Below are 24,013 nucleotides of genomic sequence, written 5' to 3'. Positions count from 1 at the left end.
GTTTATTTGTTCTGTTGTATGGAGAGTGGGTTCTGTTCTTTAGTGATGTACATGTAGAAGGGAAGAAGACTCCTTTGCCAATAGAGAATGTTTCCTCCCAGAGGAATCGTCCCCATTCTTGGGAAAGGTCATCTTCCAGCATAATTTGACAATTTGTGTAAAATCTGGAAAAAAAAGTTTGCAGTCATACCATACTTGATGTTTGCGACGTGTCGAATCTTTGTACCAAAACATATTCCCATAGGAATGTTGCTTAGACTGAAGAAAACAAAAAACACTGAATAGTGCCAGCCAGTCTCAGGCTGGGAAAGTAGAACTTTTCAGCCAGTTCTACTGGTTCCTTAGGAAATCAGTATATGCTCCAACTAATCCCATGAGCACAGAAATAGCTTATGTCCTTTAGCATCTTTTACTCATACCCTAAGAGTATTTTCCATTTTTTACCATCCTTAATTCCATGTTATATAAAAGTTAGACTGCCAGCTTTTACAAAGTAAATGGGGTCTGTTTTAGCCCTCCGTGATAGGAAATATTTTTCATGATTCATTTGTGAAATGACAGTTTTATTCTGGTAGGGCAATCATTACCAATAAACTCTATTACAACAAAGGTATAGATTTCTCCCAGTAAATGAAACCTCTATTAATGTATATGAAGAGACTTTATACACACACACACACACACACCAATAACAATTTTTAAAAGTCATCTTTAAAGAAGACTCTTTTGAAAATTATTTTCTCCACCTTTGGTGATATTCACATTGAAAAGCTCCCTAAGGCCTGTACCTGTCCCTACTCCTCTTCTCAGAACCCTACATATAATTGTGATTACTCCAGTGGGGTGAATAGGAAACTCTAACTTCCTATTTTTGAAGACAAAAGCAACCCTTTAAGAGAAAGTAATGATGTATTTAACTTGTTGAGAGTGTTCTGTGATTCATAAACTCTTATTTCCATAATTTGAAATTTGTTTTCATGTTAATGCATATGGTAGTGGGTGGATGGAAGAATGACTAAGGTCATGAGCTCTGTAGCCTAACTGCCTGGATGTCAGTCCTGTCTCTACTACTTACCAACTTCACAACTTTGGCCAGACTACTTAACTGCTGTGTATCTCAGTTTTCCCATTAGTAAAATGAATTATGATAGTCTTAATTCATAATGTTGTTATAAACTTTAAACATGTAAAGTGCCCAGGCCTCTGCTTGGTACATAGTAAGATATCAATTTTTAGTTATTATTGTAACTAAAATTACACAGTAAAAGTGAATATGGATTACCTTAATTGACATTGAACTGACAGCAGAGGAGGTGGGGTTCAAAACCAGGTAGTCTGGCTCCAGAGTCTATACTTTTATGTGTTAGGAATATACTACCATCAAACTCAGTGCTTTTGAAGCCTGAGATAGTAGAATATTGTTTAAAGAATTAATTTAAAACTCTTGAGGCATGCCCACATGCCAAGAACCAAGAACCTAACACCAAGATTTCTAACAAGGGGTAAAAGTTCTATGTTATTCCCAGGATGGGCTGCTTAGGTTTACAGCACATGGATAACATTGAAAAACATGTCTTTTTTGTTTGTTTTGATATTAGGCAACTGCTTTTCCCTCAGAAGTCAAAGACTTGACCAAGAGAATCCGTACTGTTCTTATGGCCACAGCTCAAATGAAGGAGCATGAGAAGGACCCCGAAATGCTAATTGATCTCCAGTATAGCTTAGCCAAGTCCTACGCAAGTACCCCAGAGCTCAGGAAAACCTGGCTTGATAGTATGGCCAAGATTCATATAAAAAATGGAGATTTTTCAGAGGTGACTACTTATGACTTTGTTCTAAACACAAGCCTTCCCAAACCCCTGGAGCACAATCTCACGGTTCCTTGTCTCCTTTTTCAGGCAGCAATGTGTTATGTCCATGTAGCAGCTTTGGTTGCAGAGTTTCTTCATCGAAAAAGTAAGATATTTCTGTTCGTCAAGTCAGGGAGAACTTCAGTTAGCCCAAGGAGTTTTATCTTTGTAGCTTGCAGCTATGAATGGGATATGATTGAGCTCTGAAAATATGCTCACCTTTCATCTGACTCACTGTTGAACAGAAGTTGTTCTAAAAGAAAACTGGATTGTTCATTTGCCTTCTGCTTTCATTAAGAGTACAAGAATAAGTTAAATAGTACAGGGCCAGGCCTGATGCCCAATTTCCAAGACTGTCTCCCTGGAAGACTGCCACAGATTAAATTCTTCTCAGGGCTTATGGGAAGCTCTGGATAACATACATCACTTATTTTCCCCTGTCTGCCCCAACTTTACCAACAACTGTCCATGAATTATATCTCTACAGCCATTTTAGTATAACTGTATCTTGGTATTAAAAGGGAGTTGAGAGGACTTCCCTGCACTCCCAGCTCATGTTCTATCCCTGGTCAGGAAATCAGATCCTGCATGCTGCAACTAAAGGTCTCACCTGCTACAGCTAAGACCCAGTGCAGGCAAAGAAAGAAAGAAATATATTTTTTAAAATGCTAAAAAGACAAAAATGGGAGTTCACACATCAGCTAGATGGCCCTATAATATGTCGTTTGTTTATATGCCCATCTCAAGAACAATTTGGCCTCCATACCTGGATGAAATGCCTTTGTGGGAGCTGTGGGATCCAGCCTCACATACCAAGGGACTTGGGAGGAATTTTACCCACCCATGTATCAGGTAATGGGCAGACAGACCTGTGTTCTGTCTGTGGACCTTGCAGTGGCCTATGAGCTGGCTCCAGCCCCTGTCAGCTGCAGTCTAGGATCCCCTGGAGAACACTTGTTTTGGATAATCACCCACAGACAAGAAAGCCTTGGGGGAAGTCCAGAAGTCCAGTGGAGAAGTTCCAGCATGCTATTGGAACAAAAATTATACAAGTTTGAATGCATTGAAGAGGGTAAGAGGAATAGTTTGATTTATTCATGTCACCTTCCACAAGGTGGCAAAGCTCAGTGCCAAGTGAGACTTTCTCACCCTTGATTTCTAATGCAGGGAAAAGTGAGAGCATATGATGAGGTACTATATTTCCCAGCAGCACAGGATGCTCCCAAAGAGGCCCATTTCTCTCTTGCTCTATCCAGAGTACTGAGTTGTGAGCTGAATGATGGAGGCAGGAAGAGGCTGAGGGAGCTGCAGATAGGATTCTGAGAGGGCATTACAGGCAAACAGACCCTACTAACCACATCATGGACTTCATGAAAAAGCCTGCCAACAGATCCCTAGAGATATTTAGCCTGTGGATCCCCCACTGGGCCACAGGCACCTCCTGTGCTCCATGTGCCTCAGCCACACTCTCCTCCATCCTGTAGCTGGATGTGTGTGCTTGCTGCTGAAGGCAGTGAGAGTCAGCTCTCACAGAGGGCTAGTGAGCTTGTGCAGAAAGCCAGCCAGAGTTTGTGGGCCAGGGGGAGACCACAAGTAGCACCACCATTGGGAAATCAAATGAGAGACTGTTAGCACCTGGCCTTGTGTGTTACATGATGGGGAAAAGACATATGTGGTTATGAATTCTGTCATATATGTGAGCCAGAATTGCAGAGCAGGTATATCCATAGAAGGTCTGTGAAAGCCTCAGAATCTCTAGCAGGACAGATGGAAAGTATTTCTCACCCTCAATCAGTAAAATTGGTTGAAGGTGGCTGCCATTTAAAATGTGAAGATAGTAATGCAAAATTTCAAGGAACATGAAAAATGAAGGAAATATGACACCCCCAAAGGATCATAATAATCTTATAGTAAGAAAGACATGGAGATCTGCAATTTATCTAATAAAGAATTCAAAACAGCTTTTCTAAGGAAGCTCAATGAGCTACAATAAAACAGAAAATTTAGTAAAATCAGGAAAATAATACACAGACAAAATGAGGAGTTAAACAGAGATGGAAATCTCATAAAAAGAACCAAACATTTTCTGGCACTTACGAATACAATGAATGAAGTTAAAACTGAAATAGAGAGTATTAAAAACAGAATGGATCAAGGAGAAGAAATAATCTGCATTAAAATACTAGACCTTTGAAATTATCGAGTCAGAGGAGAAGATAAGGATGAAGAGTGAAGAAAGCCTATATGATCTGTGGGATGCTATCCGCAGAAATCTTACAGGCTAGGAGAGGGTAGGATGATATTTTTCAAGTTCTGAAAGGAAAAAGTTACTGCCAACCAAGGATACTTCATCCAGCAAATTTGTCCTTCAGAAATGGACAGATGAGTACTTTTCCAGGAAAACAAAAGCTGAGGGAGTCCATCACCACTAGACCTGTCTTCCAAGAAATGCTGAGAAAAGTTCTTCCTGTTGAAGTGAAACGATGCCAATTAGTATTATGGAAACATGAAATGGATCCATATGAATGGATGAAGAAGACATGGCACATGTAGTCAATGGAAAGAAGGGAATCCTCCCATTTGTGACAACACGGCTAGACCTTGAGGATATCCTGCTAAGTGAAATAAATCTGAGAAAGAGAAAGACAAATACTGTACAATCTTACTTATATGTGGAATCTTAAGCCAAACTTGTAGCTGCAGAAAGTAGAATGGTGGTAGCCAGAGGGGTGCCAAAAATAGGGCGATTTTGGTCAAAGGGTGCAAATGTCCACCTACAGGATGAATATGTTCTGGATATCTAATGTATATAGTGATTACAGTGAAGTAGATTTTGTTATATACTTGAACGTTGCTAAGAAAGTAGGTCTTAAATGTTTTTCCTCTGTCCAAAATGGTAATTATGTGTGGTGATGAACTCTAGTGTGGTAATCACTTCACAATATATACATGTATCAAATCAACACATACACCTTAAATGTACACAGTGATCAATAACAACTGTGTCTCAATAGAGCTGGGGCTGGTATAGGGCTGGCAGGGGGGCATCCACAAAAGAAGTCATGGTCTTAAAGGGCTCAGGATTCCACAAGTCTAATTCAGGAATCTGCCTGAAAGCTTCTCTTTCCAAAATTAGTATTGTTGACCACTGTAACAACTACTTAAATAGTAAATCAGTTGATCTAAGAGAACAGATACACATATATGTATGGCTGAGCCCTTTGCTGTCCACCTGAAACTGTCACAGCATTATTATCTGGCTCTACTCCAATACAAAATAAAAAGTTTTTAAAAACTGATTGACAATGGGCACTGCAAAGACATCTCCTACCATCGATCATAATTGCCAAGCTATTGGGTTGGCCAAAAACTCCATTTTGGTTTCTTGTAACATCATATGGAAAACCCCAAAAGAACTTTTTGGCCAACTCAGTATTTCCTTGAAGGCAGTCAAATGAGTAACATTACTGGAAAATGAAACCATCTTGTGGAAGTCACATCACTCTGGTTTTGGCTATGAGAACACAACCATGGTTTATATTTTAATTCCAGAATTTCTATAGTTAACCAGGTATTTTTCTTCACAAACAAAATGGCATAACTAAAATGATCCATTTTCCTTGCATATTAAATTAACCACTTTCTGTTTGGTACTGAATTTCTTTTCAACAATCATATGTTTGAAATTGACATGTTCTAGTATTTTCTTTTTAGTACATATGTGGTTTTAAAGTGGAGAACAAAATTAAGTATCAAAAGAAGGCCTTGTTTGAAGCTTCTTTTCCTTACATCACTGGTATGCCTGTGAAATTGCCATAAAAACAAATACTGAAATTGCACACCTGCAGTTAAAAATAAACTAACAAATATGAAACCCCTAAACAAAACTAATTAAGGTTTTAGGTATGTCTTTCAGATATATAAGGTTAATATTATCTCATCTTTTCAATTAGTAGAAATTTGAAATAAGAGTTTTATGTCTACTAAGTATAAAACTACACCCATTCGATACTGAAAATAGTTAACTATATTAAAGTATTTCCTTAGAAATTTTTCAGAGGGGCAAAGACCTTAAAGCTAAGCAAAAATCAAGAATTATTTCTCTCCATTATCAGTTCTTAAGCTTTAGAATTATAACTATATAGGATTGGAGAAAATAGGAACTGAAATATATAAATTTGCTGTGAATTTTTTTGGACATTAGCTTGAGGCAGCCAGTCTGAACAGCAAACAATGTGACATGTTTCAAGAAGTGAAAACAGTGGTTTTAACCGATCATTTAAATACTTATTTTACAAAACCTTCAAGGGTTGTTGGTTTTTTTGTTTGTTTGTTTCAGAATTTATCCTTTGTAGAAATCAAAGAGCCCTTCTCTGCACAGGAAAAGATGTTTTGCATTTTAACAAAAGTAATGTTAAATTTAGGAGAAGTTTACATGTTTATTTATAGGTACCATCCATTTTTAAGCCTGAAAAATTCTACTCACTTAAACTAGAACATCTTATTCTGAAATTGTGGCAGTAGTAAAAGCCTTAGGGTTTCCCTCCCTTCACTTCTTTCATTCAAATGATCTGAAACACCTGATTTTGTTAATTTTGTGATTAAAGTATGATAGTCATGCCAAGCTAAACCACTAGTGTTAAAACACAAGTTAAAATCTTAATCTGTTAACCTGTCTTCCAGTCTGAGAAATCCATAACCTAGGTAAGACCTGGATATTCAAAGAGTAAATAAAAGTACATTTGAGTGCAGGACTGAAAGAAAAATTTCCATTTACACTTAAGACAAAGTTATTTATCAAAAATAATAGAGCAATTGTAGAACCCTTTGATTTATGTCAAATATCCTTTTATGATTAAGACAAAATCTCTGACATATCAATTAGCAAAATTTTTCAGTTTTCTCAACATTGTATGCCATTTCTCTTGAAGTCATCATAAAGCTTTCTTTTTCATCAAGATGGAATGAAACACTACAGCTGACGCATTGGAGACAGATGTTCTCCTGTTTAGAGTTTTTAAGAAAAAAAAATTAGTTTGTCCCATTGGGTGGTCTCCTGAGTGAGCAAAGACTTGGTACCCCTGGCATCCTGAAGTGACCACAGAAGACCAGAGAGGGGCCATTTCTAGATCCTGCTTTTCATGCTTCAGGCACTGAACGGAACGGGAAAGTGGAGAGAGAGGTACAGTGCTCCCTGCCTCACTCCCACCCGCAAACTTCTTTCAGCCAGAGCTCTTGCTCTTTGTATCAGAGATCTCAAGGATCTCACTTTCTTCCCTTTTTCTAAGTTACCTCTAAGCGGTGATATGAGGTGTTAGTTACTCCCAGTCCCAAAAATACACAATCAAAAAACAGATCTAAATTTCCTTACTTCACTTTGTCTGCAAACCTCAACATGTTCTAGGTGTCATTCTCTGGAGACTAGACTCCTGCACCTCTTCTCTTCCTGACACAGTGCACAGCTGTTTTCTCCCAGGGTAGACAAGAATCAAGTGTGCATTCTTCCACCACCACAGAGCATCCGAGATTCAGCAAAGCTTCAGGCCTGTAGAGCTCCTCCATCACCCCAGGCAAAGGAATTTCCTTTCCCATAGAGTCTGTTCTTGTCATGCCTTATCGGGTAATGTTGGTCGCTTTCCCAAGTCTCTATACCCGGATCTGACAGCTTCCGTTCTGCGTAGCTTTTCCTTTCCTCAGTTCCTTCCCAGTTACAGCCTTTCCCCTTTAGCCCTCCACTTGAGGCTTATCTCCTAATCCTCTTCTAACTAGCAGTCTTATTTTAGCAAGGGTAGCATTCCCACCCTCCAGACTCTCCTCCCCTTTGTCCACGGGACCTTTCTGCTCAAGGTAGTGGTCTAGTTGGACAGTTTGCATCTTGCTTGCCCTAGGATAACATCAGGAAAACAGAAGCCACAGCTCTGAAGGGCAGAATCAGGAATCCAGGTCACATGCCAGAAAGATTTAAAGCTGACTCTTTAAGACCATGTGACATAATGCTACATAGGGCCACAGAAGAGCCCTCAAACAGATGTACACTGGCCTAGATTTAGTCACTTGTTTCATCTGAAACAAGACTAAACGAAACAAGACTAAAGGGAATCAAAGTTTTCCCCAAGCATTTTTAAAGTGAAGTTGTTCAGTCGTGTCTGACTCTTTGCGACCCCATAGACTGTAGCCTACCAGGCTCCTCTGTCCATGGGATTTTCCAGGCAATAGTACTGGAATGGATTGCCATTTCCTTCTTCAGGGGATCTTCCCAACCCAGGGCTCAAACCCAGGTCTCCCGCATGGTAGACAGACGCTTTACCGTCTGAGCCACCAGGGAAATCCCACAAAAAAGCATTTTGAAGACCCACAAAAAAGACTCCTCTTATCATTAGTTTGGTGGGTGTTGATAACTTAAACAAACAGGGACATATATATTTATATAGGCATTTAGCATTTAGCAAGAAGAGTGGACTCTAAAGCTGAAAAAATCCTTAAGAGTAGTCTTTACACCAGATGATGTAGACCAGAGAGTCCCAAAGTAGCTCTTAACCTGTTTGTTTCTGACAGGAACCATAATTTACCCTCCCTGTACTTGAGATACACACCGAAAGACCCTTTCCTGAGATGCTTTGACCCTTTTTATCCTCTCCTGAATCCCGGCCTTTTCTAGAAACCCTGGATGTGGGAATCATTTAAAATAATAATATCCTCAGAGTAGACAGAATTTTTCCCCCAGTCATGGATGTAGCTGCATGAGCCCTTCAGGGGGTTGAGTCTTTTCTTTGTTAAGGACTACATTCTTTACCTGTTCTCAAGTTTTGGGGTCCTCTTCCTTAACTGCCTAACTAACCCTTCACTTTATGAATCAAGTGGGATGTTTTCTCCTAAATTTCAATGCACTGCTCACAATGCACTGCTACTCAACGAGTGTCCCGTAGACCAAGTCATGATACATGACCCTTTTTCCATCAGAATGCTGAGAAATCTCAATATGAGGTTTGGCTTTCTTAAACCTTCTTTCTTCCTTCTCCAGCCTCTAACACCAGGAAGCTTACCAAATATTTAGTCGTGAGAACATCATCATTTCTAATCATCACTATTAGATTGTAGAACAGTAGCTGTTTGTCCCCTTTGCGACCAGTGATTTTCTACTAACTAGCAGATTCTGTTATTAGGAGACTGAATTTTCCTTTAAAGTGACAACCGACTTATATAGGGGTAAATTCAACCACAGCAAGAGTGTTTGGACGTGTTCCTAAGTGCAAAATCTGTGCGGCAACCATGTGGCCTTCTAGCCCCAGACTCTTGTTTGATGGTAACAATTTGGTCCACAATCCTACAGCAATAGTTTTCAGCTGGGGCTCACTACTTACCCTCCCAGTGGTCCAACTGCAGTCACTATACCAAGTGCTAGCAATTATTTAACGTTATCTTCAGAAACCTAGTTTACTTATTGGTAGCTTTGGTTAAACAAATTTATTAAACAGTTGTTGTATTTTTTTTTAATTTTATTTTATTTTTAAACTTTACAATATTGTATTAGTTTTGCCAAATATCGAAATGAATCCGCCACAGGTATACCCGCGTTCCCCATCCTGAACCCTCCTCCCTCCTCCCTCCCCTTACTGCTCTAAACACTTTACTTTTCACTGAATTCTTATAAGTAGTGGTTATCTGTTTTACAGATACAGTCCTAGAGAGATAAACATGTCTAAAATCACACAGTTAATGATAAAACTGGGTCTGTCTAATTCCAAAAGCTCTGGTTCTTCCAGTGCCCCATCCTATTTCTCTAAGGATTCCCCATCCTTGGCATCTATTTTATTTCCTGCCTCTCTTTACAAGTCCTAGGCCACTTTTCCAATTCTCCAGTAAAACAAGGAACTAGAGATGCTTACAAAAGCTCGTTCAGTGTTCACCTGAAAAGTACATGCCCTCTTTGTTTAGGTGACAGACGATAAACATACACAGGATCAAAGTGTTAATTTTTAGATCATATTCAGTTCAGTTCAGTCGCTCAGACACGTCCAACTCTTTGCAACCCCATGAACCACAATCCGCCAGGCCTCCCTGTCCATCACCAACTCCCGGAGTTTACCCAAACTCGTGTCCATTGAGTCGGTGATGCCATCTAACCATCTCATCCTCTGTTATCCCCTTCTCCTGCCTTCAATCTTTTGCAACATCAGGGTCCTTTCAAATGAGTCAGCTCTTCACATCAGGTGGCCAGAGTATTGGAGTTTCAACTTCAACATCAGTCCTTCCAATGAACACCCAGGACTGATCTCCTTTAGGATGGACTGGTTGGATCTCCTTGCAGTCCAGAGGACTCTCAAGAGTCTTCTCTAACAGCACAGTTCAAAAGCATCAATTCTTCTGTGCTCAGCTTTCTTTATAGTCCAACTCTCACACCATAAATGGCTACTGGAAAAACCATAGCATTGACTTGATGGACCTTTGTTGACAAAGTAATGTCTCTGCTTTTTAATATGTTGTCTAGGTTGGTCATAACTTTCCTTCCAAGGAGTAAGAGTGTTTTAATTTCATGGCTGCAATCACCATCTGCAGTGATTTTGGAGCCCCGAAAAATAAACTCAGCCACTGGTTCCCCATCTATTTGCCATGAAGTGATGAGACCAGATGCCATCCCAGCAATCTTGCTTCCAGCTTGTGCTTCCTCCAGCCCAGTGTTTCTCATGATGTACTCTGCATATAAGTTAAAGCAACAGGGTGACAATATACAGCCTTGACGTACTCCTTTTCCTATTTGGAACCAGTCTGTTGTTCCATGTCTGGTTCTAACTGTTGCTTCCTGACCTGCATACAGGTTTCTCAAGAGGCAGGTCAGGTGGTCTGGTATTCCCATCTCTTTCAGAATTTTCCACAGTTTATTGTGATCCACACATTCAAAAGCTTTGGCATAGTCAATAAATAGATCATATCAGGAAACTGTTACTATACCAAGCATTGCAGATGAGAGATAGTCAGAGAATGAAACTTATTTGTAAGTATATTGAGCTCATCATTTGGGGAAAAGACTGGTAGGATATATAGTAGATAGAATTGGTAAAAAAAAGTTTTTGTTTTTGTTTTTTTTGTAACAGAAAATTACACTTATGACTTTGTTCCTTACCAGAAGTATGTGTTTATTTTTAAGGATAGGTAATGCATGTAAGTCTGTCTTTCATTTACAAAACACTTTTAAAAAGTAAATTTACTTCACTGCTTTTTATTTACACAGAATTATTCCCTAATGGATGTTCAGCCTTCAAGAAAATTACTCCCAACATAGATGAAGAAGGAGCGATGAAGGAGGATGCTGGAATGATGGATGTCCATTATAGTGAAGTAAGACTCCAGGGCCTGCATTGTCAGTTAGATAAATGTAACTTCTTTAAATATATTTACGTTAAGAAATTATTACAGCTAACTTAATTTGAAAGGTAACTAAGGGTTGATGAACTATAAGGATTAAAACTACCCAGGGATCAGATGTGCCTTTTTGGAATGTGGAGCCCTATCTCTGCAACAGTTCTTACTGTCTGGCTTTAGAAATGTACCATGTATCATCATCCAATCACCTTTCAGTAACCAGGTCACAGGTACCATACTTAGAACACATCTCCATAAAAAATAGAGTTAACAATGTAACAGCTAAAGAGAGGAGGCTTCCAGGTGTTTTAAAGATGGAAAATTTCTGCTCTGAGCTTCATATGGATGGTAAACAGCTGCTGTTGTCACTCACTCAATAAGACTTTGGACTTGGTGATAGAAGAGATATAAAATAATTAGATACGGCTGATCCCTGACCTCCAGAGTTTACCTAAAAAGACAACCCACCTACACAAAATGGAGAAAGGCAAGACAGTGCCATTTGAATAATACAGACAATAGGCAGAGTCAAAGGTGAGAGATACCTTTGGGTTGAGGAGAGTTAGGACTAGAGAGAGCTTTAAAGAATGAGGATACCCTGAAGTCATTTCAGCAGCAGCGGAGAATAGCTGGGATAAAAGTTAAGAGGTGGGAAAGTGTAAGGCGTATTTTAGGGGGCACAGTGAATGGATCACTCTGGCTAAGCCATTGGGTTCGCATAGGGAAGAGTAGTAGTGGAGGTCTGAATTTGAGAAGCTTTGAATGTCTGGACTTTATTGATTAGAATGTTGAATTGCTGTCAAAGGTTTTTGAACAGAATAATAACAAGATGAAATGAAGCAGGAGGAAAGTTTAAGTTGGTGGTAATGTGGGAAATGTATTGGAGGTCGATGGATGGTGGCTGGGGTCAGAGCCTGGAATGTGGGCTGCCCTGAGTGTCCAGTTGTGAAGCAGCCAGGCCTAAACCCAGCTTGTGACAGGTTCAGGGACCACTGAGGAAAAGAGGAGACTTGCTGGCTGTGTAGGAGAAGAGTCAAAAGTAGCATTGAGATTTCAGGTTTGGATATTTATAGAATAATGATGGATGGACAATTTTACAGGGAAGGTGATGAACTCCATTTTTTGATGAGTATTGAATTTGAAGTATCAGTGGAAGGTTATTGAAATGGAAACAACATCAGGTCATTAGGCATTAAGAACTGAATCTAAGGAGAGAGATCAGGGTTGTGGAGCTACATCTGGAAGTCATAGCTGTGTGAGAAGCAAAGCACACTGATAATGGGAGATAACATAGCAAGTGAAGACCAGAGAACCAAGAACTGAATCACAGTGACGTTCACATTTAAGGAATGTGAAGACCAAAAAAAGAAACAACAAAAGGGGGGAGACTGAAGTGCTTGCAGGCCCACAGAAATGAATTTTTTTAAGGTTGTATTAAGAAACATAAAATGCAGCAATTTAAAGTGACAGAGACACACTTTGTACTCTATGAACTGGATTTTTTACATATAAGCAATTTCAAGCTAGCTCTTGTTCATTTAGCTAAAATGATCTATGCCTAGAAGCTTTACCTCCTACCTCTTTTTTTTGCCTACTACTTCTCTGTGAGTCTCTCCTCAGCAGTATAACTAGAGGCATGGATGTAGAGAGTGGACTTGTGGACACAGTCAGCGGAAAGAGGGTGGAATGAACTGAGAGAGTAGCATTAAAACGTGTACATGACCGTATATAAAACACATAGCTAGTGGGAAGTTGCTGTATACACAGGGAGCTGAATCCGGTGCTCCGTGATGACCTAGAGGGCTAGGATCTGGGGGTAGGAGGGAGGCTCAAGAGAGAAGGTATACACACACACACACACACACTTAATGACTGACTCATGTTGTGTGGCAGAAATGAACACAACATTGTAAAGCAATTATCCTCCAATGAAAATGAAAAAAGATTCATAACAATAGGAGCCCTTCTAGCATCAAAAATGCTGGAGTGGGTTGCCATTTCCTTCTCCAGGGCCTCTTCCCAACCCAGGGATCAAACCTGGGTCTCCTGCATTACAGGCAGATTCTTCAGCGTCTGCACCACCAGGGAAGCCCCAAATGATTAGCACATAGTATGAAATCAATAAATATTTCTTAAGTGAAATAAAATAAAGATAATAATACTATCCTGGTCACTTCACAATAAACATGAAGGTTCTTTGTAAGTCATTAGGTGCTACATAAATGTCCGGCTTTATCACTGACCAACTGGATAGTAAACTTGGCTTTTACTCCCAGAACTTAGAAGAGTTGATGTTTAAAACGTGTTTGTGGATTAACTAATCATAGCAGAGAGTCAGATACTTGAATTTTAATCCCAGTTCATTGCTTGACTGTGAAGCATGGGGTAAATTAATTCATTTTTTGGGTTTTAATTAGACTTAGATGTTTTCATGTAAGATCTCCAGTTTGTGTGGGCTCACAGCAGGTAGATTCCAGGGAGTTCATGGGAGATAAGTGGATTAGCACAACTGCAGTTACGTCCTTTTTTCCAAACAGTAGCTTCAGCTTAGTCATAGAAGTGGCCTTAAGCCTGACCCTTTTTTGTACTCCAAGGGAAAGTAGTAATATTTCTTATTGGTCAAGAACTATAATCAGTTTCCTATGCAAACACATTTGTTACAACTGCTTTGTGTTCTACAGTAATAATTTATATGTGCCTTTCATTTTAGGTATACAGATAGAATCATATTCTCCATAGTGCCATTTAATGTTTCAGTTTATATAATACGGCTTCTTCCTCATGCCCTAGCCAATGGAAAATAACTGCCACTGACTTACAGGTTTTATTGAAATGAAAGATACAAACTAGTGTTCATTTAGTGGCTTCTTTATGTAGGTGAATTAACCCATTAATAATTTAATTTGTTTTTAACACTGCATTTCTGACTTTTGATTTGAAATAGTTTTAAAGAAAAATTAACATACAATAAAATGCACACATATTAGGTGGACAACTTGATGAATTTTGACAGTTGTCTACACCCGTATAACACCATGATAACACATTACTATGAGAAACAAAAAAGTAGAACATGTGCATTACCCCCAGAGAGTTCTATTGAGCCCATTTCCAGTCAGTTTGCCCAGTCCCAATATCTGATGTAGATTAGTTTTAACAGTATTTGGTGTCATAAAAATGAAATCATTCCGTATCTACCTTTGTATTTGCCTCTTTTGGTTGGCAGAAATTTTTGGAGATACATCCATACATCTAGGGAAGTTTTATATGTAACGTTATATGAAATTGTCAAGAGTTTTTAAAAGTGGTTGGACCATTTTATATCCCACCAACAATGGATGAGAGTTCCAGCTGCTTCACTTCCTCACCAACATTAGCTGTTGCTAATCTTTTTGTATTTTTGCCATCCTATTAGACATGAAATGGTCTCACTGTGTTTTTCATTTGTATTTCTCTAATGACTAATGGTGTTGAGCATTTTTCATGCAGTCTTTGTCTGTCATTTATCTTTTGTGGAATGTTTGTTCAATTCTTTTGCCCATTTTAGAAAGTGCATTATTCTTTTTGTTGTTGATTTATGGGAGTTATTTCCATATTCTGGATATAAGTCCATCATCAGATATATGTGCTGCAGATTATTTACCACTGTTTGATTCGTTTATGTATTTTCTTCACTAAGTCTTTTCTTGAGCGGAAACTTTTGGTTTTGATAAAGTCCAATTTACTCTTTTTTAATGGTTTATTTATGTGTGTGTGTGTCTGTGTGTGTACGTTTGGTCTGAGAAATCCTTCCTTACCTCGAGACTGTGAAGATATTGCCTGATATGTTCTGCTATGAACTTTGTTCCTGAGTTTTATGTTTGGGTCTACAGTCTCTTTAGAATTCATTTTTGAGTATATGATGAGATAGAAGTCAAGATTCATTTTTTGTAGACAGGTATTTTACATAGTCCACACCATTTGGGGAGAAATAAAACTTCTTTCACCCCTGCTGAATTGCTTTGGCACCTTAGCTAAATTTCAGTTCTTTATATGTTTGTGATCTATTTCTCGACTCTGTTTTGTGCCACTGATCTATTTGACCATGTTGATACCAATATCACACTGTCTTGAATGCTGCAAGTTTGTAAGTTATGGAATAATATAGTCTTAGTCCTTCAACTTTGTTCTTTTTCAAAGTCACTTTGGCTATTCTGTATCCTTTGATTTCCATATAGAATTTCAGAACATCTTTTCTCTTTCCTCAAAATAGCCTGCTGGAAGCTTTGTCAAGATTTTGTTACATTTATATATCACTGCGTGGAGAATGGATAGCTTGAACAATACTGAGTCTTTCAATCAAGTCTTGTTTAGGTTTTTAATTTCACCCAGCAATATTTTGTGCTTTTTCAGAGTAGAAGCCCTTTCCTGGAAATTTTGTTAGATAATGGATGTTCTGATGCTACTGGAAATAGTATTGTTTGGTTTTTTAATCTTATTTTTCAATTTGTTGTTGCTACTCTACATAAATACAGTGATTCTATATGTTGCTCTTATGATCTGCAACCTTCCTAAATCCTCTTACTTGTTTTAGTAGTTTGTATATTCCTTAGGATTTTCTACATACACCATCATGTCATCTGCACAGAAAGATAGTGTCACATTTCCTCATCTCTTTCCCTTCTCTCTTTCTTTCTCTCCTGCCTCATTACACTGGCTAGCACCTTCAGCATAATGTTGAATAGAAATGATAAGAGCAGGCAGTTTGACTTGTTCCCAAATTGAGGAGAAGAGTGTTCAGCCTGCAGGTTTTTAATAAATGTTCTTTATCAGATTGAGAACAATCTCTTCGATTCCCTGTTCTAGGTGGATTCTTTTTTAACATTGCGAAGGGATATTGAATTTTTTCAAAGTCTTTTTCTGCAACTATTGCTAGACATCACGTTTTTTCTCTTTTATTCTGTTTTCATGCCTCTTTCTGTTTACATTGGATTTTTTCCTAATTGTAAACCAACTTTACATTCCTGGGACGAACATTACTAGTTTTTAATAGATTTTTTTGTGATTTCCCCTAAGTTCCTCCTTTCAACTTTTATTGGAAAATTTAACTATTAAATGTTAATATATAGATTATTCAAGTAGCAACATTTAATGCACATCTATTTACTACCACCCTGCTAGTGACTGAAAAAAACAATATAATAAATATATTTCCCCTACATTTAAAGAGTCACAGCCTACTTGTAAAGTCAGATACATATATAACGGGCAAGTATAGTGATAAATATCCACCCAATGTGGTATCATAGTAAGAAAAATAGGCCTCGTGTCGCTACTCTGTGTTAATCAGGAGAAGGATCCTGGAAGAGGTGAAATCTAACTTTTCTTACAGGGTTAACTACGTGAAAGGGATTAAAGGACACGAGGGTACAGAATGGACAAAGGCACAAAGTTAAGCCAACACCGTGGGGCTTCAGAGAAACTAATAGTAGTTCATCACTGCTGGAGCATTAGCTACAAGGCTCGCTTGAGGAGCAATGATTTTATAAAATATCAGCCAGATCGCTGCAAACCTTGTGTGCCAAATGAAGGAATTTGTCCTTAGTTCTGCAAATGATGGGGAGCCATGAGATTACAAGGGAAGAGGGATGTAGTCTGGTTTGTATTTTAATCGAAACCCTCTGGCAGATTTGTGGAGGATAGATTTGAAAGTGCCAAGGCTGGAGGCAGGAGGATCTGTTAGAAAACAATAATGATGTCCTGAATCTTAGCAATGAGAGTAGAAATGGAGAGGAAGGGTCAGATTTGAGAAATATTTAGGAAGTAAAAGTGGCAGAACTTGGCGATGAACTGATTAGAAGATGAGTCAAGATTGAGAGCGTATTAGTTTCCTAGAGTTGCCATAACAACGTACACAAACTGGGTAATTTAAGACAATAGAACTTTATTGTCTCACAGTTCTAGAGTCCAGAGGTCTGACATCGAGGTGTCAGTATGGTCATGTTTCCTTTGAGACTCTGGGTAGCAGCCTTCCTTGCCTCCTCCTAGCTCTGCTGGTGGCTGTTGGTCTTGTCTTTCTTGGCTCGTAGCTACGTTACTCCAGTCTCTGCCTCTGTAGTCACATGATGTTCTCCCTGTTCGTCTCTGTCCTTTTGGAGTAAGCCTCACCCAGTAAATCCCTGTGAAGTGTGATGTCACCTTCACTCATTATCTCCAGTGACCCTATTTCCAAATAAGGTTACATTCTGAGGCACTGGGAGTTAGGGCTTCAGCTTATCTTTGTGAGCGACACAGTTCAACCTATAATAAAGAGTAAAGTCAAAATTGCTTTTAATTTTCTAGTCTGTAGGATATGACCCACTGGCTAGGTGGGAAACACAAGGAAAAGAGGTTTTTTAGAAACAAGATAAATTCAGAATTGACTAGAGGACATACATTAAGAGCTGTTGTAGCAGTCAGTTTTATAGGACTGAAATTCATCTCTTTAAGATAGAAACAAACTGTTAAGACATATGGATAGCATGAATAATCGGCATCATCTTTTCATTGTTGAGAACATGCTATGATGGTTGTTTTATAGTAGCTGTTATTATGGCAAAGTCAGAGATCTCTATCGTGAGGTATTATACTATCATTCTCACTGGTTTTCAAACCAACAGTTAGGAAGGAAGCATTGTTGACCAAAATCACATCATTTTAATAAACCCCGATGTAACTGATGCAGCAGCTTGAAAATTGTGAAATTACCTTAAGACTCTATTAACTGCATATAAATATAATTTTAGTAGAAAGCAAAAATCATGGACATTTGTAGGCTTAGTGGAATTTACCCTGTTAGACATTTAAATATCCTCAGTTTGGAAAACCATATCCCCTTTTATTTATTTTTTTTTCTAATTTTATTTTATTTTTAAACTTTACATAATTGTATTAGTTTTGCCAAATATCAAAATGAATCCGCCACAGGTATACATGTGTTCCCCATCCCGAACCCTCCTCCCTCCTCCCTCCCCATACCATCCCTCTGGGCCGTCCCAGTGCACCAGCCCCAAGCATCCAGCATCATGCATCGAACCTGGACTGGCAACTCGTTTCCTACATGATATTTTACATGTTTCATTGCCATTCTCCCAAATCTTCCCACCCTCTCCCTCTCCCACAGAGTCCATAAGACTGTTCTATACATCAGTGTCTCTTATCCCCTTTTAAAAGTACTTCTGAACATGTTACATTATGTAAGTTTGGTTAACATCTTTATTACGTGCTAAACAAAGTAAATAGTAGTTTTCTATTGTCAATATTAATTTCAAATTTTAAGAATGTGGTTTCAATTTCAAGTATTTCAAGCATGTCATTTAGAATATATAGTTACACAACTGTACTCCTGTGCATTTCCTTAAATTTAGTACATTCTGTTTTTTATTCCTTTGAAATAGTTCAAACTATATTTGCGCAGAGCTCACATATCTCTAATTCTTGATTGCATTTTTTTCTCAATGCAGGAAGTTTTGCTGGAATTGCTAGAACAATGTGTGGATGGCTTATGGAAAGCAGAGCGTTATGAAGTAATTTCTGAAATTTCCAAGTTGATCATTCCAATTTATGAGAAACGTCGAGAGTTTGAGGTAAGCAACTGAAACATTTGCATCATTCACGTATATGTTTTATTTTGGTCTTAAATTCCTATCCTTAAAAAATTCTGAAAAGTCCTAAAATGCCAGTCCTACCTTGCTGCTGCTGCTAAGTCGCTTCAGTCGTGTCCGACTCTGTGCGACCCCAGAGACTGCAGCCCACCAGGCTCCCCCATCCCTGGGATTCTCCAGGCAAGAACACGAGTGGGTTGCCATTTCCTTCTCCAATGCATGAAGGTGAAAAGTGAAAGTGAAGTTGCTCAGTCCTGTCCGACTCTGAGCAACCCCATGGACTGCAGCCCACCAGGCTCCTCCGTCTGTGGGATTTTCCAGGCAAGAGTACTGGAGTGGGGTGCCATCGCCTGCTCCGAGTCCTACCTTATATTCATTTAAATTTTCCAAATGAAATTAAGGATGCAATGTTTAAAATGTAAATTAAAATTAGCATTATGCCAGTTTTTCTCACAGCGGTTTTATCCAGCAATCTTCCCTTCTCCACTCATGGCAGAGAACAATCCATGTTGTCCTTCACACACACACACAAAAGTTACTGGATTTCCATGTGGTCAGGGAAGAGATATAGGTGTGAATCACTTCTTTTCAATTTGATGGTGAGGCTGAAGTTGCTAACAGATGATACTGGGGGGATAATAAGTTACTAGGAATTACCCTTTTATGAGGAGCTTTTCCAGTTTTGTCTGCCACATAAATCTTTGATCAAGGACAATTAGTAAAAAAATCATAGTATAGCTATTGCCACCAGCACTCAACAGGACTTTTTATATTCAAGAATCTGAGTCCATAGCATAATTTTCTGTCCCTGCTATGCTGGAAAGGGATGCTTAGGACTCAAGCCATTTTTAAAAGCAAAGCAGTCTATCCTTAAACATATATAACAAGTAGCCTTTCATTGTTGAAGTGTCCCAGAGTGAAAACATACATTTAATGTCATCTGTGTAGTGTTCTAATCTCTTCTCCAAATTGGCTCTTATCAAACTCACTCTTTCTTCCTGGGTTCTGGGTCTTCCTACTCTTTGCCCTGCTTTTGCTGTATACGGGGACATGCCTAAAAAATCACAGTGCAGCCCAAATGATTATATTAAAAAGTGAGAGTTAAGTAATTAAATCTATGTTATATAGATGACAAAGGATAGCCTATGAGACAAGACAAGAATCAGCATTGCTCTTTCTGTCAAAGCATTGCATCCTAAGAACCTTTGTAAAAGTGCCAAAGTACCTACTGTCTTACACTTAAGTTGAAGACCAGGTTATTAGAAACCCAGAGAACATATTGCTACTCAATGGACTAATAGGGAAAAAATATGTATATTCCCTACACATTAAAGGAAACAATATGTTCTATTGGGGAACTACTCCTATTTCCTTGTAGAGAGGCAAGGGTCTGAATAGATTCAGAAGCATCCTGGGTGGGATAAAGTAACTTTTCAGTGTTCTTTATGGGGTGGGCTAAAAAGTGTCAGCCAGAGCAGCCATTAAGGAAGGAAAACTTCCCTCAAATTGACTTCAACTGCAGAAAATAGTATGGAAAGAATGTGAAAGAAAGAACATCTGCTTCCCGGCTCCCCTTTTAGAATTGAAATGAAATTCACCAGCATACAGTGAACCGTTTTCTAGTTTGCAGTTCAGTGGCATTTAGCGCATTCTTCGTATTTTGCTCCCACCACCTCTCTCTATGTTCAAAACGTTTTTCTCATCCCAGGAAAAACTCCATCTCCTTCAAGGAATCACTCTTCACCCCCTCCCGCACCCCACTGGTGACCACTAATCTGCTTTCCGTCTATGGATTTGCCTGTTCTGGATGTGTCATAAAAAAGATGAATACAAGATGTGACCTGTTGTGTGTGGCTTCTTTTACTTAGCATAATATTTAGAGGTTCATTCAAGTTGTAACCTATATCAGAACTTCATTCCTTTTTAATGGCTGAATGATATTCCATGGTATGGCTACGCCAAAATTTGTTTGTATGTTTGGGTTGTTTCCAGATTTTGGCTATTATAAAGAGTGCTGTTGTAAACAGTTATGAGTAAGTTTCTGTGTGGGCATGTTTTTGTTTATCTTGGATAGATACCTAAGAGGGGAATTGCTGGGTTACATAGTAATTCCATTTATAACTTCTGAGGAACCACCAAATTGTTGTCCCTTTTACCTTCCCACCAGCACTTCTGATTGGCACTTGTGTTTTGGGGTTCTCATTAGAACCTAGTGAATGTGAAATGGTGTCACATTGATTTTGGCTTTCTGTTTCCTTAATGACTACAGTTTTGAACAGCTTTTCATGTCTTTGTTGGCCGTTTTTATATAGTCTCTGGAAAGATGTCTATTCAAGTCCTTTGCTCACTTTTAAATTGGGTTGTTTGTCAGTTGGTTGCTGAACTATGAGAGTTCCTTATATGTTTTGGATAAGAAAACATCAGATATGTGACTTGCAAATATTTTTTCCTGTTCTGTATGTTGTCTTTTCACATTCTAGATAATGTTCTTTGCATAGTACATTCCCTTTTTCTGAGTGTGTAGAAGAATATATTCTTTGGAAGTGTCTGTGAACTTGTTATAAAAGCATTCCTCTCTCTGGCTTATACTGTTATTTTTGTGTCTTCATTTTACTTTCCTCTCCTAAAGTATTTGCATGATTGTTTACTCACATCTGTCTACCTTAGGGCTCTAGCAAAGCATTTTGCTTCTTTTTCAGTTACAATAATTCAGACATAAGGAAAAAAGTAGTCAATAACACAGTACTTTTAATGTATATACTACTATTGAGATATGAATGACATGAAGCATGATATTTAGAATTACAGTGTTATTTGACCATTTTAAGCTCTACCCTCTCACCTAAAGTTGTTAAGGCATTTTTTCTGTGACCATGGGAGAAGGGAGTGCGAATGACCCCACCAAAACCATTTTGGAAAGGAAATAGTATTGATTTTTTCCCCTTATGCATTTATTGTAGACATTTCATAACTAACCAAAAGATAAAGCTAATTTGTTTATTCTCGTATTTTCAGAAGCTTACTCAAGTTTACAGAACTCTTCATGGAGCTTACACAAAAATTTTGGAGGTTATGCACACAAAGAAAAGACTTTTAGGCACTTTCTTCAGAGTTGCCTTTTATGGTCAAGTAAGTATTCTTTAGTTCATGAAGTTGTTTTCCTTTTTAAACATTCACCTTTGAGTTATTAGAGTACCATAGCAGCAGTTACTGGCCCTAGGATTCTGTCTAGATAAAGCACCTGTCACAAGAGCAGGTGTGACACTTTCTCAGTGTAATGTTCACTTTGGTCTCCAGATCTAAATCCACTAGGTCAGAGGACAGCATATAAGATTTGAAGTTTCCTTCAGTTTCATTTTCAGTCAGGCTTCTTAAATGTTTATTTAATACGCAGTACTGAAAGTTTTCAAATAAAAGTCAGGTAAGTATGCAAGTGATAAAAAATCTAGTGTAAAAACATTCAGGCCAATGATGTGCTCATATGACTATGAGTTTGAACATTCTCATTTATTTCAGCTATAATATATGCGTGTGGCTTTTAGTACCATTGTTTAAAATCTATTTCAAATACATTGTTGCTGATTACTTAGTGGATGTTCTTTAAATGCTATATTTGCTCATAATACTTATAAATTATTGTATGTTTAACTTTATAATAGTCTTTTTTTGAAGAAGAGGATGGAAAGGAGTACATCTATAAAGAGCCAAAGCTCACCGGCCTCTCAGAGATTTCCCTGAGACTTGTTAAACTTTATGGTGAAAAATTTGGTACAGAGAATGTCAAAATAATTCAGGATTCAGACAAGGTAACATGCCCTGCATTTTGAAATCATTATTTATTAGTTCCAAATGTGGCACATTGCTTCTGGCTTTTTCCTTTTTTAGCTGGTAGAGGAGAGGCATGGGAAATAGAGTCTTTCCAGATCCCGAAAGAAAGGACAGGGGCTTTGGAATCGGAGAGAAGGATTCAGATCTCCATTCTCTGCCACTTGCTAGCTGTGTAACCATGGGGAATCTACTTTACCTCTCTGTGCCTCATCGTTCTCGTTAGTAAAATGAACTTAATAGTAGTGCCTTCCTCATAGAGTTGTTGTTGGGATTAAATTAGTTAAGGTATGCAAAGTGATTGAGTTCTTGATGCATAAAAATGCCTTCAATAACAGCATAGAAGCTAGCATGCTCAACCAATGTTAGCCATTATTGTTACTGCTATTGTGCCTCGTGATTGTCAATTTCATACTGTATGAATAAATCATCTTAGGTGGGACATCCCTAGTGGTCCAATGGGTAAAAGTCTGCCTGCCAACGCAGGAGACACAGGTGCGATCCCTGGTCCAGGAGGATTCCACATGCTGTGGGGAAACTAAACCTGTGCTCCACAGCCACTGCACTGGCGCTCTAAACCCCACACACCACACCTAGACAGTACTCACTGCTCATTGCAACCTGAGAAAGTCCGCAAGCCACAGCAAAGAAGATCAAGTGGAGCCAAAAATAAAAATAAATGAGATTTAAAAAAAAAATCATCTTATGACACACATTTCACTCTTAAGATAGCCTTAGTTCAGTAGCTATATTTGCAGTGATGTAGGTTTAGGAGAGATGCCTTGATCTAAAGATGATCCATCCCACTAGACCCTGCCAAGGCAAGGATGAGAAAGGTTCCAGCACGAGAGGCTGTTTCTTAGAAACGCATAGTTCCTTATAGACAGAATTGCAGAAGAGCACAATGGGAATGACTGATTGTCCTTAGTCACCATGGGCATGTTCAGGATGAGAGCTGATTTTTACGGTAGGAAAGCCCTTTAACACGGTGCAAGATCTGCAGGCCCCAGAAATACGTACCGAGTGACTGTGATGTGCATGGTGCTCTGCAAAACACTCGATAGCTAACAGGCAGCATTGCCAGAGTGAAAGGCCCTTGGCGATGGTAAAGACACTTCATTTTCCCCCATGAAAATGATCTCTTCACGTTGTACATTTAGCTGTATCTTATGGAGATGATTGTATCTTGAATATCTTAGATATTTAAAATGTATACTGACAGGTCCAGAATTCATTAATATTTGGCAAAACCTCTCTGCTTCTTATCAGTCTCAGTCTTCTGTGTTGTTTTATTGAATTAAGACAACAGAAAATTTTCTCTTTTGTAGCCAGCAAGTTTTAGGCTTGCTACCACAC

At 38.6% G+C, this 24,013-nt stretch overlaps 1 protein-coding gene across 3 annotated transcripts in view; it reads left to right on the top strand.

The window, feature by feature from the left end:
* Window positions 1–24,013, top strand: part of DOCK11 (dedicator of cytokinesis 11) — a 212,089-nt gene that overhangs the window by 173,691 nt on the left and 14,385 nt on the right. For 2 of the 3 annotated variants that reach the window (XM_086388268.1, XM_086388269.1), the window contains 6 exons: window positions 1,599–1,814; window positions 1,899–1,956; window positions 11,080–11,186; window positions 18,692–18,814; window positions 21,848–21,961; window positions 22,492–22,638. In XM_086388268.1, coding sequence (XP_086244394.1) covers window positions 1,599–1,814; window positions 1,899–1,956; window positions 11,080–11,186; window positions 18,692–18,814; window positions 21,848–21,961; window positions 22,492–22,638 — 765 coding nt within the window. The remainder of the gene's footprint in view (window positions 1–1,598; window positions 1,815–1,898; window positions 1,957–11,079; window positions 11,187–18,691; window positions 18,815–21,847; window positions 21,962–22,491; window positions 22,639–24,013) is intronic. The other variant, XM_086388270.1, reaches the window with a different exon arrangement.

The sequence above is a fragment of the Bos grunniens genome, chromosome X (genome assembly GCF_055505025.1).
Source record: "Bos grunniens cultivar Pamir isolate PY7600 chromosome X, Bosgru_T2T1.0, whole genome shotgun sequence".
Classification (NCBI taxonomy): domain Eukaryota; kingdom Metazoa; phylum Chordata; class Mammalia; order Artiodactyla; family Bovidae; genus Bos; species Bos grunniens.
The sequence above is the reverse complement of the archived record's forward strand: the minus strand, read 5'-3'. Positions and strand labels throughout refer to the sequence as shown.